This window comes from Phyllostomus hastatus, unplaced genomic scaffold (genome assembly GCF_019186645.2).
Source record: "Phyllostomus hastatus isolate PE091 unplaced genomic scaffold, TTU_PhHast_1.1 phas_contig_16, whole genome shotgun sequence".
Classification (NCBI taxonomy): domain Eukaryota; kingdom Metazoa; phylum Chordata; class Mammalia; order Chiroptera; family Phyllostomidae; genus Phyllostomus; species Phyllostomus hastatus.
In genome coordinates this window covers 29,528,962-29,544,931 of record NW_025333643.1, presented here as the reverse complement: position 1 = coordinate 29,544,931, position 15,970 = coordinate 29,528,962, and the positions used below count along the sequence as shown (strand labels likewise).

Here is a 15,970-nt window from a genome sequence, read left to right as displayed (position 1 = left end):
AGTGAAATAAGCTAGCTAGGCGGTAAAGGACAAATACCATATGATTTCACCTATAAGTGGAACCTAATCAACAAAACAAGCAAGCAAGCAAAATATAACCAGAGACATTGAAATAAAGAGCAAACTGACAGTAGCCAGATGGTAGCAGGGAGGGGTTAATGGGGGGGGGGGAGGGAAGGATCATCAAAGAACATGGACAAAGCAAAAGGGGGATAGGATCAAGGGTGGGAGGTGGGGGTGGCTGGTGTGGAGGGGAGTGATGAGGGGGAAATGGAGATAACTGTGCTTGAACAATAATAAAACAAAGAAAAAAATAAATAAAAGATACTCTACATGTGATACTCTACATGTGATATTTTTTTGTGATACCAATAAAAATGTTTCTTTCAATGAAATTCACTACTGACATTTATCTTCTAGTTGCTACAACTATCTGTTAGCATAACAGGGAAGAGAAGGTGTGGGCTGTCACCACTGAGGCTGCTGTTTTGCCATTAACAGCCTGCACTGCTGCTTTAAGAAACGGGAACAGTGCTCGCTTTGGCAGCACATATACTAAAATTGAAATGATACAGAGAAGATTAGCATGGCCCCTTTGCAAGGATGACATGCAAATTCTTGAAGTGTTCCTATATATTTATTTATTTATTTATTTATTTATTTATTTATTAAGAAAGAAACAGGAACAGTATATGGTACAGCTTCTAGATCAATGTTGAACCAGCAAGTCCAGCACACAGTGGCCTGTTTATAAGGCAGACTATTTAAAAATCTCAGCTTGTTTGCCTATTTTAAAATTGATTCTCCAGATATGGCCCAGTTTTGCTTATTGAAGATGTCCAAGCTTCAGACATGAGAGTTAGTTGTACTGGCATTTTTCAGTGGCTGCGAGAATCAGGTTTGGCTCACAGAATAATGCCATGCCTTACACTGGCCAATCCAAATATTTACTACCATGAGAAGTTCTGACAACTCCATTTTGTTACTTTGAAATCTGGATATTCATGAAACTGCAACACCTGGAAGGAGCCTTTCAGATCACAGAATCCAACTTCTTCCAGTAAGAAATTAGAAAAATCAGTTTCCATAGAACCTGACATATTTCCTTTCAAACAGTGATATGTCAGCATTGTAAGATGTTAACCAGAATAGAGCTATTGCTGACATGATCCTGTTGGTTTTAGTGAGAACCTTCTGTACCTTGTTCCATTGAAAAAAAGACTATTCTAAGAAAGTTATATGGACATAATCTAGTATTAAAAATGGTATTCAGCAAAAACTGATGTGGATAGAAACTCACTAAGTGGGCACTACTGGGAGCTGGCCTTAATTCACAGGTTGTCCTCTCCCAAACACCTCCAAACCCAGCACTAGTAGCAGCTGTCTGCAGATCATTTTGCAGCCCATGCTGGGTGGCCCTGGGCAGAACATAGGTGGTGGCTAACCTTGGTCTGCACCTCCCAGAAGGCCCCAGAGCCAGTGCACCCAGTGGACAGCTTCAAATCATGTTGAAGCTCCACCACCCAACCATCTCCACAGGCAACACACTTAAGGCTTAGACTTAGCAGGCACCAGAGTGTGTCCCTGAAGTATGTTCTGCTCTATGGGATGGGCACAGCTGATCCTTCATGGTGGTCAGAGGTCAGTGGTCATTGGTTGCAGCCAGTCCTTGCAGCTGATCAGCCTGGGGGTAAATCCCTCCCATTGACATGCCAACAGCAATCAAGGCTCAAGTACAAAAGAAAGGTGTACACAGCCCACATGGGGGTGCACCTTGAGTGCCCAGCTCAGGTGAATGGAGAGATCATGCCACTGGACTCTACAGAACACCTACTATATTAGGCCACTCTACCAAGCCCAGTAGACATAGCAGTTCTACCCAATACATAGACACAAACACAGGGAGGCTGCCAAAATGAGACAAACTTGTTCCAAATTAGAGAACAGAACAAAACTCCAGAAAAAGAACTAAGCAGAATGGAGACAAGCAGTCTACTAGGTACAGAGTTCACAACACTGGTTATAAGGATGCCCAAGGAACTTAGTGAAAACCTCAACAGCATTAAAAAAGGACCAGTCAGAAATGATGGATACATTAAATGAAAGAAAGAATAATATACATGGAATCAACAGTAGAGTAGATGAAGCCCAGTCTAAGATTAGTGATTTGGAATATAAAGAAGTAAAAAGCATCCACTTAGAAGAGCAAAAAGAAGAAGGAATCCCCCAAAATGAGGATAGTGTAAGGAGTCTCTGGGATAATTTTCAAGCATGACAACATTCATATCATAGGGATACCAGAAGAAGAAGAGAGAGAAAGCAAGGTATTGAAAACCCATTTGAAGAAATAATGAAGATAAAATGAAAACTTCCCAAACCTGGTGAAGGAATTAGACATACAAGTCCAGGAAGCACAGAGAGTCCCAAACAAGATGAACCCAAAGAGGTCTACACCAAGACACATCATAATTAAAATGCCAAAGGTTAAAGATAAAGAGAGAATCTTAAAAGCAGCAAGAGAAAAGCAGTTAGTTACCTATAAGGGCGCTCCTATAACACTGTCAGCTGATTTCTCAAAAGGAACATTGCAGGCCAGAAGGGATTGACAAGAAATATTCAAAGTGATGAAAAGCAAGGACTTACAATCAAGATTACTCTACCCAGCAAAGCTATCATTTAGAATGGAAGGTAAGACAGATACAGAGCTTCCCAGACAAGAAAAAGCTAAAGGAGTTCATCACCACAAAACCAGTATTATATAAAATGTTAAAGGGTCTTCCTTAAAGAAGGAGAGGAAAAAAACACAAACAATAAAATGTCAATAAATACATATCTATCAACAATTGAATCTAAAAACAAAATAAATGAACAAGCAGAACAGAAACTGACTCAGATATAAAGAACATTTTGACAGTTTCCAGATGGGAGGAGGGTTGAGGAGATGGGTGAAAAAAAGTGAATGGATTAAGAAGTACAAATTGCTTGTTACAGAATATTCACAGAGGTGTAGATTACGGCATAGGGAACTTAGTCAATAATATATTAATAATTATGTATGGTGTCAGATGGGTGCAGGATTTATCGGGATCACTTAGTTAAGTTATGTAATGTGTAATCCCTGGGATATACACCTAAAACTAACATAATAATGTGTGTCAACTGTGACCGAAAATTTTAAAATGATTTTAAAAACGTGAAATTGAATGGACATAAATGACTTTGTTTAGTGGTCTCTTTTACTAGAGTATGAGTAAAAGACCAGAAGCATTTAACAAGTTCATCAATGACTTTCCTTTTGGGTTGAAATGGTCACGTCCTCACACTGGATTTGCTTTAGGTGATAGAATCCTGTATGAGGGGAACAAATTACTCTCATTCTGGACCATCGTAAATTGAAGTGTAACTTTAAAACTAGTAAAAATTGAAAATATGTAGTTTTAAAATGAAAAAATACAAAGTGCATACTCCCTTTGGACCCCAGCACCCCCTATAGGGGGTGCCTTGTATCCATTATCCTATGTGCTTTGAATGAGCTGGGGTATCTGTACTGGACATGCTCATTTGGGAGGTCAGCTAGACTTTTCAAAGGAAGAAAAGTCAGTACCAGAACAAATACCAGTACATTTTCATATAACAGCAATAGATTTTTCATGTGAATATCTCTTCAGAAAAAGTTTAAGATTTTTAAAAACTTTCCACCAATGTTTTCATAATTTTAGCCAAAAATAGCATAAAAGCCTGCATTAAACAACAGATCAATGTTTATCGAAGTCAGACCTTTAGCACCCCCATGTCCAGACAGTCTGGATAAACTGATGGATAAATCACAGGCAGGCACCCTCATAGCAAGGTACTAAATTAGTATCTCACTCTTCACCACGCTCTTCAGCATAGTTATATGACGCTTCGAGTCTGGCAACAAAAAACAATCATGGTCATTACTGTGGATTTTTTTTTTTAAACGTCCAGCTTATTTATAAACAACTAGAAATGAGTTTTAAACCAAGTGCTTCAGGTAGATTTATCAGACTTTACCTGCTCAACAGAGGTCCCTTGTTTGCCTTCAAAGTAATCCGTAATTGTGCTTACTTAGTAACCACCAGTCTAAGGAACTCATTTCAGAAATGCATTTATGGTACTCAGGCTTGACACCCAGGTAACATTTATTGGTCCATAATTTGAGGAATGTCATCTGTGCCTCATGTTCCCCCTCCCCCCAAGTACCAAGATCTCTTGGCCTGGCCCTTTGCTTTGCTGTCCCCTGTACCTCTGAGCTATGTGAGCTTGTGTACTTATCCAGTGTGCATAAAAACTATCCAGGAAGTTCAACATCTTGAGGTTCCCTGAGGACTGTCTCTAAAGGTCAGTAATGAGTAAAGAGCATCTCTTTTACAGATTCCAGATTCGAATGAATCAGCTATAACAGTACATTCTTTTCTCACACCAAGCCTCTTATTTCTTACTGGTAGACAGACATGACACTTTCAAGCATTGAGTGGTGAATTTTCACCATAAGTTTGATGTAGCTGGACACCAACATTTTTGAGCAGAAACTTCTAATTCAGTATAGGGAGAAAGAAAAGGTATCTATAACTATCTATAAGAGTCTTCTAAGGATTGATAAAGATCATGTCTTAGGAACCAGTGCTGAGTAAAGCTGGTCATATAGTTCATGGGGTTTTTTTGGTGAATAAACCTGTAGTATGTTGCCATCTAGTGGAACATAGGCAAACTAAAGATTGCATGTATTCTGACCCCAAAGTTCAGCAGAGCTAATTAAATCAGCCAGGGAAAATGACAAAAAGTATTTTCTAAAGGCAAGTGTTTTGGAAACACATGCAAATTTAGTGAAATTAAAGTTGACTTTTAGTAGTCGTGTTTTCTTAAAGTTGGCAAAAGTCCCTCTGTTTCTCAAGAGTTTGTGAATGTTTAACCACTGGGGAGCTAAGGAGTTTGTCAAACATAACCAGGTCAGGAACCTGGCATTTTCATTGTCACCTGTGCAGTCAGCACAGTTTCTCATCCAAAGTCCTAAGCAAAGGCTTATTTATTACAGGGTTATTTTAGTAGTATTTTAAAATGTGATTTTAAGGTTTCTAATACCTTTCTTACATACATTTCTGGTTTTTTGTACTAACTTTCCACAGAATAAATAAGTTTATTTTTTAGGAGAAGCAAACCCATGACTTCACAAAGTAGGAATTTCACATTTCAAATTCTAACAGATCCCAGAAATTTCCAGTTCTGTGATTGTAGACTGGGTTTGCATGAACATCTGCAGACTCTATTATGGAATAATTCATGAACATTGACTATTTGTCTTACTGTTTCTTTGTCTTTTTGCTATGTTTGCTTAGATCCCTCCCTGGAGCCACTGCAGCTGAGTGTGCATCAAATCTGAAGAAAATCTACACCGTACAAACAGTACAGGTAAGACCCAAAAAGGGGCACACCCAATTAACATGGTATATGCTGGACGTTCAATTTTCTACCCTGCAAACTGCCACTGTGCTGGAAGCCCCCACCCAGGTCTTTGCTCTGGTGACAGCTCTGCAGTCCATTTTGGTGCAGCTGCCCTTGACTAAGACAACCCCAGAGGTCTGTTGAGCACGCCCCCACAGGGCCTGCTCTTTTCTTGGTGACCTGCTAAAACTTATCTACTACTAAACCTTTCACAGACCCTCATGAGTTGCAGACTGTGCTCTGTTAGGAGGACATGAACCTGTGCCCCCATTCCAACACCAGCTCCTTGTCTGAACTCTTATTTACCATCTGTGAGAGGCACTAGCAGCACCTGCAGCATCACATAGGAGCAGGGGAATGCTTAACATGGAAGTGGGAAGTCTAAGACCAAGTTTCCTACTTTGTGTTCAAATTCCATTGTCCTCAACTGAGCAAGTTTTAACCCTTTTAATTTCTGTAAAATTAGTATACCAATAGTACCTACTTCATTGTTGTTATGAGGATTGGGTTGTATAATGTTTATACCTCACTTAGCTGAATACCTGATAGGTTCTCAACAAATATAAGCTTAATTCTGTTAGTTCTTTCTGTCTCCAACTCTTAGGATAAGCATTTCTTTTAAAAATTCGTTCTTCAGTTGATCACATTTCTGTTTTATTCAAAAGCAAATTCTATCAAGTTTCTCCTCCTTTTCTAGTTTAAAACACTACAGAGAAAATAGTGCTTTTAAGTCTGTTTCATAATTGCATTGACCAAGTCCTGAAGTGTTTAGAAGACTATATTTAAATAGTTTTCCTTTTGTTTGTGCCCCTAAATCTTTTAATGTCTTAGGAATTCTATTAGATTGGCACTAGATTGCATCTCTTAGGCAGCCTCTCACATGCAGAAGTAACACAGAGAGCTTTTTTCAGAGTTTTCCCAATATTTGGCAGAAAATGTGGTATTTGTAGTTATGTGGTTCCAGGGAGGGCAGTAACTTGAGTAGACACAGTCTCAACCATAGGCTGTGATCTAGTCAGGAAAATGACATAAGCATGTAGAAAGGAAGACATCAGTGCTGCTGTGATAACCAATCAGAGACAGTTATGAGCTTCTTTCCCTCCCTTCTCTCCTGTGGTGAAGCAACTATTGCTTAAACCTCAGAGCACTTGAATTCAAAGCCTGTCCTCACATGAATGTTCTTAGATCCCATGGATTTTTGAGGGACTCATTAGACTGTCCTTCTTGTTATGACATTGGGTTGTTGGAGCTGTGCCTCCAATTCCAGGGCAGACTGGCCCAACTGGGTGCAGTCAGATAAAGGGGTCATTCAGGTTCCCCCAGGCTGCATGATGACATGAAGCAACTGCTGAGCTCTGGTACCTGCAGCAACTTAGGGGCTTCAGAGACCACTTTCAAGTACCCAGTATACACTATGAAATGTTTTCTTAAAAACTACATTGGGATATAATTTGTATTTAGTTAATGGAGATTTCTTAAGTGCACAGTTTGGTAAATTTTAGTAAAGGTATGCAGACATGTAACCATCACCCAGATCAAGATAAAAAAGTTTCCATCATGCCAGAAAGTTCCTTTGTGCCCCTTCTCAGCCAGTTCTCCCAAAAACAACTGCTATTCACATTCCCATCACCATATATTCATTTTGGTTTTTTTGAATCTCATATAAATGGGATCACAGAGTACTTATTTTATATAGTTCCTATTACTCAGTAAATACTGCAAGGTTGGATTGGATGAATGAATGAATGAATGAATGAGAAATTAATAAATGAACCAGGTTCCTGAGTCACAACAGGTTGCTCATATAAGGATCCATTAATCTGTAGGCTGTACTTTCTCAAGGGGGGCAAAAATGGATTCTTGATGAACCAAAAAATCCTACTCTTTTTATGCATAAAGCACAAATATACATACAATACATAAATAGATAGATAGTCTCTCTGTGGTATTAAAATTTCACAAGGGAGTGATAAGGAAAAAAGGCTCCTTCAGGTTCAGAGGTGATAATGGAACACTGATCTAAGTGGATAGGAAGTTCTGTCATATCTCTAATGTCTCTGTCTCCTCAGTTTCCTCATTGTGAAACTGACATATTGACAGTGCTAACTTCCTCTGGTTGATTGAGGGTTGAGGTTGCATGCAGTTTTCAGCAGTGCTTGGCACTAAGTAAGCCCTCAGATTTCATCAACTTTTACTAAAGTGTTGTTGGGTTCCATTCCTCAGCTCCATCAGTTGCTTGGTGAGGATGTGGGCTCTGGTAGAGGGTAGACTGCCTGGGTTTGTATCTCATATCTGCTACATATAAGCCTGGGCAAGTTGCTTAAGTTCTCTGTACCTGCTTACACATTTTTAAGATGGGAGTAATTGTGACACCAGTTGTACCACAAGGTTGTGAGAATGAAGTGGTATAGGAAGTAGGAGGCACTATGTAGGGTCAATCATTATAATAATCAGCTCATTTGCCATCACTTGCCTACTTTTATTGGAACATCTTATTACTTTCTGAGTCATGTTTTATATCAGCAAACTGTGCTACTATTTCTAGATTATTTATTTCAAGTATTTATAGCATAGCTAATACCCCTACTTAGGAAAACATACCTAACTTAACAATAACTTTTGGGATTTCAGCTGTTGAGTGAATATCTGTGAATAGTCCTTACTATTTAACTGCTAGCTTAGGTGCCCATCTTAAAGTCATTTCAAGACTCATTTTTGTCCCACTGTCTTTTTATTCTGTGGTTGTAGGTTGATTCTTGAACTTCCTCTGTTTAGCACTGTTAGTACTAAAAGGCTACATCCTACTCATATCTGTTTCTTCCCCATTTATGTTTGGATAAAATGTAAGAATCATGCTTTTCATAAAGACCATGTATCTTTTTGTACTTTGAGGTCATTCAGCATATCAGAGATTTTTTAAAATATATTTTATTGATTATGCTATTACAGTTGTCCCATTTCCCCCCTTCACTCCCCTCTACCCTGTATACCCTCTCCCACCAACATTCCACCCCTTTAGTTCATGTCCATGTGTCATAAGTTCTTTAGCTTCTACATTTCCCATACTATTCTTGCCCTCCCCTTGTCTATTTTCTACCTACCATCTATGCTACTTATTCTCCATACCTTTTCCCCCTCTTTCCTCCTCTGACTCCTCTGTTGCTAACCCTCCATGTGATCTCCATTTCTGTGGTTCTGTTCCTGTTCTAGTTTGCTTAGTTTCTTTTGTTTTTGTTTTAGGTGTGGTTAATAATTGTGAATTTGCTGTCATTTTACTATGCATGTTTTTTTATCTTCTTTTTCTTAGGTAAGTCCTTTTAACATTTCATAAAATAAAGGCTTGGTGATGATGAACTCCTTTAACTTGACCTTATCTGAGAAGCACTTGATCTGCCCTTCCATTCTAAATGAAAGCTTTGCTGGATAGAGTAATCTGGGATGTAGGTCCTTGCCTTTCATGACTTGGAATCTTTCCAGCCCCTTCTTGCCTGTAAGGTCTCTTTTGAGAAATCAGCTGACAGTCTTACGGGAACTCTTTTGTAGGTAATTGTCTCCTTTTCTCTTCCTGCCTCTAAGATTCTCTCCTTCATTTTTACCTTGGCTAATGTAATTATGATGTGCCTTGGTGTGTTCCTTCTTGGGACTCTTCTTTGGGACTCTCTGAGCTTCCTGGAAGTCCATTTCCTTTGCCAGAATGGGGAAGTTCTCCTTTATTATTTGTTCAAATAACTTTTCCACTTGTTGCTCTTCATCTTCTCCTTCTGGTACCCCTATAATTCGGATGTTGGAACATTTAAAGATGTCCTGGAGGTTCCTAAGCTTCTCCTCATTTTTTTTGAATTCTTATTTCTCCATTCTTTTTGGTTTGGTTGTTTCTTCCTTCTGGTCCACTCTATTGTTTTGAGTCCCAGTTTCCTTCCCATCACTATTGGTTTCCTGTTCATTTTCCTTCCTTTCTCTTATCATAGCCTGCATTTGTTCATCTAATTCTGTGAGCTTCCTGATCACCAGTGTTTTGAACTGTGCATCTGATAGGTTAGCTATTTCTTGGATACTTAAAAGGATGGGTTCTGGGGCTTTGATTTGTTCTTCTGTTTGAGCCATCTCTCTTTCTCTTTTTTTTTGATCTGGTCACGCCTGTTATAGTAAGGGGGCAGAGCCTTAGGTGTTCACCAGGGTGGGACATCTCAGTTGCTGGGTTGTGATGTTGTATGTGGGGGCAGGGTCGAGAGGGAACAATGGCGCTTGCTCCATTCTTTGTGGGATCTCAGTCCCTTCTGCTGCTTCCCGGAGCAAACTGGGCCCCTCTGGTACCAGTTCCCTTGTGGGTGGGCTTGTGCATGTTGTGGGACCCTCCAAGGACCTCTCCTGTGAGGCTGGGTGTCTCTCCGTGCTCCTCAACTCCCACAGGTGTCCTCAATCAGTGTTCTGAGGCTCTATTTCCCAGCTCTGGGATCCTGGGTTGCATGCATTGCCTTGCTTTACAATCGCTGCCTCACTGGGTCTGCCAGCTGCTGCTTGCGCACTCAGGGTCCACCACTGCAATCTTGTGTGCTCCGATGCCTTGCACACCCCTGGATGCCTTATGTGCTGGGCCCCAACTCTCTCTGCTCTCCACACCTCAACCCTCGCCTGGCTGTCCAACTCCGCCCCTCCTATCGGTCTGGATGAACAGGTGTATTTCAACTTCTTGGTTGTCCGACTTCTATTCAGATCAATTTTCTGTCAGTTCTGGATGTTACTCTGCTTCTAAATTGTTGTTGTCCCTATCCTGGTTGTGCATGGAGGCATAGTGCGTCCACCTATGCCTCCATCTTGGCTGGAAGTCCATATCAGAGATCTTGATAGGGTGGGGCAATCATTATGCCCGTTCATTAGTGGGGAGGCTGAGGCTAAGAGGTAAGTGGCCCAAAACAACCAGTGGAAACAGCCAGTCATGCTGTATCTCTTTAATTATCCTGCTTCTGTTGAGATCAGTTCTCTTTTAATTCCACTCCTGCTGAGGAGGTGGGTGCTTCCAGATGACCTAGTGACCCCTGTCGAGGACACTCTCATCGAGACCAACAATAATTCTATCTGCTTGGACTTAAATTTATTTCTGACTTTCCTGCCTCTCTTGGAAAATTCCATTTTTTCATGTAAATTTGTTTTCAAGGTGCTTATTTCTTTTACTCTCTTGTGAACATTTCAAAATATTCTACATTTCTCCTGTGTTTTTATGTCCTAAATGGATGCTCTATAGAATAAGATATGGCTTCTAAAAAAGCCTGATTTTACCAGTGGGGGAATTAAGACCTACCTGCCCAAATATGATTTGCAAGGGAAGGCTCCCTTATTCCCAGTGTCTTCCAGTTTTGCTACCACACATCAAAAATTGCACCTTGGAAACTCACCCCTGTGCACCATCTGCCCCTCCTCAAATTGTGACTTCAAGTTCTGCTACATTGTATCTCACCTGTACCATGGTCTACCCAATATTTCCCATAAGCTCACTGATGTTTTACTTACATTTAAATAAAACAAACACTTCATATTTCTTCTATAAATGGAATCATACACATCATTTATTATAAAGAGAAGGTCATCTAAAAAATATATATAGTCTGTTAAAATTAAGTAAATGTTTCTTCTGTAATTGTGACATCAAGACATCATCTCTTATCAGAAATATAGGATTGTGCTGTCACAGGACAACAGAGAGCTTTCCAGATCCCTGGGAAATGAGTCTGTTGCCCCTTTCAGAAGGAGAAGTTTTATAGGTCAGTATTGATAATGGAGAATGATGGGAAGCATGGTTCCAAGTACTCATTGCCATGGACACAGAATGGCAGCTCAGGGTATGTGGTATCCTGCAGTAGAATAATCTGAAGGGAATCATCTCAGGGAATGGGGATGGTGGGCATATAGTGAGAAACACTCGACACCAAAAAGAAAGAGATAGGGACTTGAAGCAAGGTCTGCTTCATATTTCTGGCAATTGCAGGCTAATAATAACAAGATTCTTATTATCATTTACTTATTCATTACATGTTATGGGATCAAAATTTTTAGTCATGACCCAGTTGTGCAGAAATAGAACAGAAGTAAGATCACCCATGACTCCCATGTCAGCTGCATGCGGGCCCTGTCACGCATAGGAGGGGGGTGGAGAGATCAAATCTTGCAAAGTAAAAGTAATTTAATCACTTCAAAGGTAAAACTTAGTCTCTTCTGAAGGAGATCAGAATATACCACTTATCGTAAGGATTATTTTGACCTGAAGGCAATTGAGAAACAGTAGACATAGTTGTTTCTGCCTAAAAGCAGGGCCTAAATCTCCCTGTATAAAGGAGCCCTTCTTTCTCATCACTCGAGTCTACATAACAAACCTTACTAAACAGCCCTTATTGACCATATATTTCCTGGTCACCCTCTAGAAGTCCAACCCCCTGTTATTTTTGTCTAGTCACTTCTTCACAGCATATCATTCTTTGTTAAATGGAATCTGAATTCAACCAGTTCTTTCGGTTTTCACAGTCCTTCTACTTGCACATGGAGGAAGAAGTTCTAAGGAGCAGTGAAGTGCTGGGTTCCTTCCTTGAGCTCTTCCTCCATCACATAAACCTAATAAGTTGTATGAGGTTCGCAACAAGAAAATAGACCAATTTAATGCCACGTGCTTTTAAAATTGAGCTCTTTTCAATGTTATGAGATATTTTATTCCTTGTCATGCACAAATGTGCAACCATGTGCTTTGTAAGTACATTAAGTCAGAGTTAAGTCTGTTGGTGTATCTTCTTGGACTGTAGTTTCCTGCTGTCAAATTTGCCAAGACTAACAAAATAAATGTGTGTTTCTGTTTTCAAGAGAAGCTTGTAAAGCTATAAATTTTAGCATAATCTTTAGGGCGTTTTCTTAGCTTTGGAACAGGAGAAGCCTTCCCGCCCTCCCCACTCCTCTAGGTGCTTATAATAGTAGGTAAAAAGTCAGGATTCAAGAATTCTGGCAGGGAGTAGGGCAGGTGCTCTGGTGTGGGATGCCTTTCAGGAAACCTGAAGTTTGCCTGCACCGAAGTCCTTTTGGTTTTACCTGAGGGAGAAATTTCTGGTTTAGCATAGTCTTGTCTATACATTCTACAATTGCCACAGCATAGTGAGGATTCCAGGCTGGAGCTAAAGCACCACCGTGCTCAATGCTGGTAAGGGCATCTACTGGTGGGAAAACAGCTTTAAACATTCCTTCATTCTGTGATTCCATGACTTGATCCGTGGCTTCCAAGGTGGAAGAAAGATGTGCCCAAAAACACAGAGTAATATCATCAAAGAAAATAGCCTAGAGGTTAAGAACACAGGTTTTGGAACCAAAATGCCTGGCATCAAATTATATTTCTACCTTACTCATGTGTATACCACAAACAGAAGCTGAAATATTGGAGTAATCTCATTCTTTACACTAAGAATAAACCATTTATAGGGTAGAAATTATGAACATGGAAAAATAATTTTCCTTCTGTTTTTCTAACTTTGAGCTGGACTAATAAATTGACATGAGACAGATTAATAGGAAAAAAATGACCTAATTTATTATGTGTGCACATAATAAATTCTTTCAGGGTTCTAAAAGATTATGACACTCCAGGACCCACTGAGCAGTTGAGGATTATAAGTTCTGTCCAGAAGTCATTCAGCCATGTAATGTGAAAAATAGAAACATTTATTGAAGAAGATGCAAGATACAAGAAACTTGTACATAGGACAATGACGCCTCAGTACCGTTCAAAGTAGGCACCTTGAGACTTCACACAGTTCTCCTGGTTGCCATCAGCTGCCCCATCATGTTTTCTTGAATCTCATCAATGGTCTGAAATCTCTTCCCTTTCAGACAAGATCAAGCATGTTCAGGGTGGTATGGCCATAGACTCTTCCCTTTCAAAGGTGATTTTAGTTTTGGCAAAAGCCAGAAGTCACAGGGCGCCAAATCTGGACTGTAGGGGAGCCGAGTCACCTGGGTAATTTGATGTTTCACAAAAAATTCTGCACGAGACACGATGCATAAGCAAGCACATTGTCATGATGAAGCTGCTAAACACCAGTTGCCCATAGCTGCAGCCCTCTGAATCATTCCAGTAGTTTCTGCGGAGAAATGTTCAAGCTTAACGCAAAATTTTATACAGACTTGTTGCTCTACTCAATCATTTTGAATGCGATGGCCACACAGTACACATGTTCACTCAATGGCGTCTACTGCCCCCACTGACTTGACTAGCACAGTGAAGTCGTCATTGTTCACACATGTGCATTCCAGTCCACTCGACTTAGCTGCCAGGTTACATCGATACTGCGCAAACCATTCCCATTATATTAACAATGGCTGGACTTTTTGCAGACAGACCTTGTATATGCTATTGTGGATTAAGGAGAGGGAGTCAGGGCTCTGGGACTTCAAAGGGAAAGCAGACAATTTACTGGTAGATGAGAAAGAACAAATGTGGTAACCAAATTCATGCTGGGTGTCCCAGAAACAATGGGAAATAGAAGGGTGTTTAACAAACAGACTTGTATCCTCCATGTCTGCCACACTTAACTCATATATGCTAAGTCAAATATGCTAAGGCTGCCTTTTTGAAGCAGGTTTTCCTATCTGAATTCTTTAGGCAGGAAAGGGGAAGAGTTGGTGGTTCTTTCTGAGTCTTTTGTTCCTTAAAAATAACCAGCATAAAATAATTAGTATCCCAAAAGTCATATTTTGGGGGTAGCAAATGCTGATCCCTTTCCCTAAATGTTGCGCGTGGGTCACCGGCCAGCAGTGACCACGGAACGCTGTGGATGGCTCGACAATAAACACGCGAGAAATAACAACATGCACAGAGACAAACTAGTTTCTGTGGGGAAGTAGGGACGAAATGGCCACCCCCCTAGTGGGGGAGCGCGCTGATTTACTGTCCATACCTGCTTTTATTAGGCTCATTTTGCATAATAATTCAGGTAAAGTACAGTACTCATTAGGGGAAGTAAGGAATATAGAAAACAAAGAACTCTGCCGGTCTATTGAGTTGGGGGGTCAAAGAGCTGTAAGGCTGAGGAACAAACTAGCTTCCTCCTAAGACCCTCCTCATTCAACTGAGAGCATTCTTGAACAAAGAAGGTTTCACAGTAATTTACATGTTCTTTCTTAGGCCTGATCACCCCGGGAAATCCGCACTTCCCAGTACCGAGCTGTACTACCCCGTCATTGTTTCAGGCTTAGGTGGAGCGCGGGAACTAAAGCCACCGAGAGATAAGGAGATTTTCTTCCGGACGCTGAGAACTCAGACTTTGTCAAAGCCGAGGAGTGAGGGTCCATCACCCCCTTTTGCTGCAGCCCCCCAAGTCCTTCTTTTGGGGGGCCTCCCAAAAGTGATCGTGCCTGGCTTGGGTTGTTCCCCCGTGGGGAATCTTACCCGTCTTTGGCTAACCCGACCAAGCTTTTTTGGGGTTCAGCAGCAGAAACAGCATTCCTGCCAGGAAGATAAGCTTTTGTCTCCTTGCTGGCTCACGGTTCCAAGGGCGTTCCCTTAGCCTTAGCCTAGGCGGGGGTTTCAGTTTCTGATACCAGTCAGGGCGGTTCCCAACACCTAAAGATGGATACTGTTCGAGGAGTTGCTGCTTCTCCAAATCCAGTTTCAGCTATTCCCCACATTAGTGTTGCTGTAGGCAGGGGAATCAAGGCATCCCTAATTAATAAGTCTACAGGCAGGTAGCTTTTTTGCCTTCAGTTTTCTTACTGTTTATTGTTGCTGCCCTTGCAATTAATTCAGCTTTAACTTTTACACAAGGCAGACTCGAACAACCAAACAACCGTCAAGGTTCATTAGTCTACATAGATAAAATTTCATTCCACCAATACTACTTTATTCATGACACTGGGACAGGTTGTTCTAATTGTTCTATTGCTTGTGCTGCTCCCTTCAGACCCACTATGAAACACAGACAATCACTCTCTACTTACCTCACTACCTGGAAGGATGTTCCTCATTTGTGGTGTAATTCTACTCATGGAATTCATAGCTGAGTGATTCTATATCTCATTCTGAACAACTGGGAAAGGTTTTGTTCTTCATAAACACAATTCTTACATAAATCCTAACGGTCACACCAAACACTGATGCTTGGAGAGGTTAGTCTCTGTGCCTCAATTTTCTTAATCTATAAAACAAGTATAATAGTAGTGTCTCCTAATGGGGTTGTCAAATTAGGACAAATTATATAAACATGTAAACCTTAATAGACCAAAGCCTGGCACTATTACTATTATTATTATTACTATTACTCTATTATTTTTTATACAATGCTCCTGCCTACCAGCCACTCTGTGTCTTCATTACAACAGTTCTCACTGTTGTAATAGAATACCATGTTCTGGGTGACTTAAACAACAAAAATTGATTTCTGACAGTTCTAGAGGCTGGAAGTCTGAGGACAATGGAGGTGCCAGCATGGTCAGGTTCTGGTGAGAGCCCCATTCCTGATTTATAGGCAGAGCCATTTCC

At 40.6% G+C, this 15,970-nt stretch overlaps 1 protein-coding gene and 1 non-coding gene across 3 annotated transcripts in view; both read left to right on the top strand.

The window, feature by feature from the left end:
- Positions 1-15,970, top strand: part of EIF4E3 (eukaryotic translation initiation factor 4E family member 3) — a 41,414-nt gene that overhangs the window by 11,975 nt on the left and 13,469 nt on the right. For both annotated transcript variants that reach the window (XM_045832288.1, XM_045832287.1), the window contains exon 2: positions 5,358-5,430. Coding sequence is in view for 1 of the 2 variants with exons in the window: in XM_045832287.1 (XP_045688243.1) it covers positions 5,358-5,430 (73 nt within the window). In the remaining variant the exon portion in view is untranslated. The remainder of the gene's footprint in view (positions 1-5,357; positions 5,431-15,970) is intronic.
- On the top strand, positions 532-638 carry LOC123814613. The gene has a single exon (XR_006784949.1). It is a non-coding gene; the product is annotated as a U6 spliceosomal RNA (small nuclear RNA).